This window comes from Myotis brandtii, unplaced genomic scaffold (assembly GCF_000412655.1).
Source record: "Myotis brandtii unplaced genomic scaffold, ASM41265v1 scaffold192, whole genome shotgun sequence".
NCBI lineage: Eukaryota > Metazoa > Chordata > Mammalia > Chiroptera > Vespertilionidae > Myotis > Myotis brandtii.
The window spans coordinates 1,611,139-1,611,829 of NW_005357159.1; the positions used below are offsets into that span (position 1 = coordinate 1,611,139).

Sequence of the window (691 nt, forward strand, 5' to 3'; positions counted from 1 at the left end):
CGCCGGGCGCGACGGAGAGGCGTGACGTCGTTGCGATGCGACGCCAATTCGACGTCACGGGGAAGCCGGGCTGCCGGAGGAGCTCAGTGGGAGTGGTGCGGCTCTGCTGCAGGGCTCCTAGAAACCCGAGCTGCAGCGTACTCGGTCTGCAAGCTGTAAGTGCCTGAGCTTTTCCCGACGTGGAGAAGGGTTCTCCCGCAAGCACATGCGTTCTCTTCCCCAACCTCAGTCTTTTTGTTTTGTTTTGTTTTCCGCGCCCAATTTCCAGGCCGGTGGGTCAGGAATGGAGCGTTAGCCATGGCCCGTGTTAGCCCTTCCATTCAGCACAGGCGTCCAGCAGGACCCGAAGAGTCTGGTGCAGACGCTGACGTTCCTCCTTGGGACTCGGCTCCTTCTGGACTGCATGGCCAGGAACCCAGTCTTACCTGAACTCCGTGTTTTATCCACTTGGTGGCGTCCAGTACCAAGTCCGCCAGTTGAATTCCTCTCTAGTAGAGAAATGGGCCTTTCTTTTCTTTTTACAAATTTGACAGTTTTGAACACAGCTTGTAATTCAGCTTGTGGAAAAAAAAATACTCGGGTCCTGGTATAATGTGGAAATTCTTTTTTTTTCCAACGTTATTCAGCTTGTAATAATGGTCAGAGGTTTAATTGTCTCACCTTAGACCTTACTTAACTTGCACATGGCAAG

The 691-nt window shown here is 52.2% G+C and overlaps 1 protein-coding gene across 5 annotated transcripts in view; it reads left to right on the plus strand.

The window, feature by feature from the left end:
* Positions 1 to 19: 19 nt before the first annotated feature.
* Positions 20 to 691, plus strand: part of ANAPC10 (anaphase promoting complex subunit 10) — a 59,207-nt gene continuing 58,535 nt past the window's right edge. For 3 of the 5 annotated variants that reach the window (XM_014538520.1, XM_014538518.1, XM_014538519.1), the window contains exon 1: positions 20 to 155. In XM_014538520.1, coding sequence (XP_014394006.1) covers positions 36 to 155 — 120 coding nt within the window. In that variant the 5' untranslated portion in view covers positions 20 to 35. The remainder of the gene's footprint in view (positions 156 to 691) is intronic. The other 2 variants (XM_005864873.2, XM_005864872.2) reach the window with 2 other exon arrangements.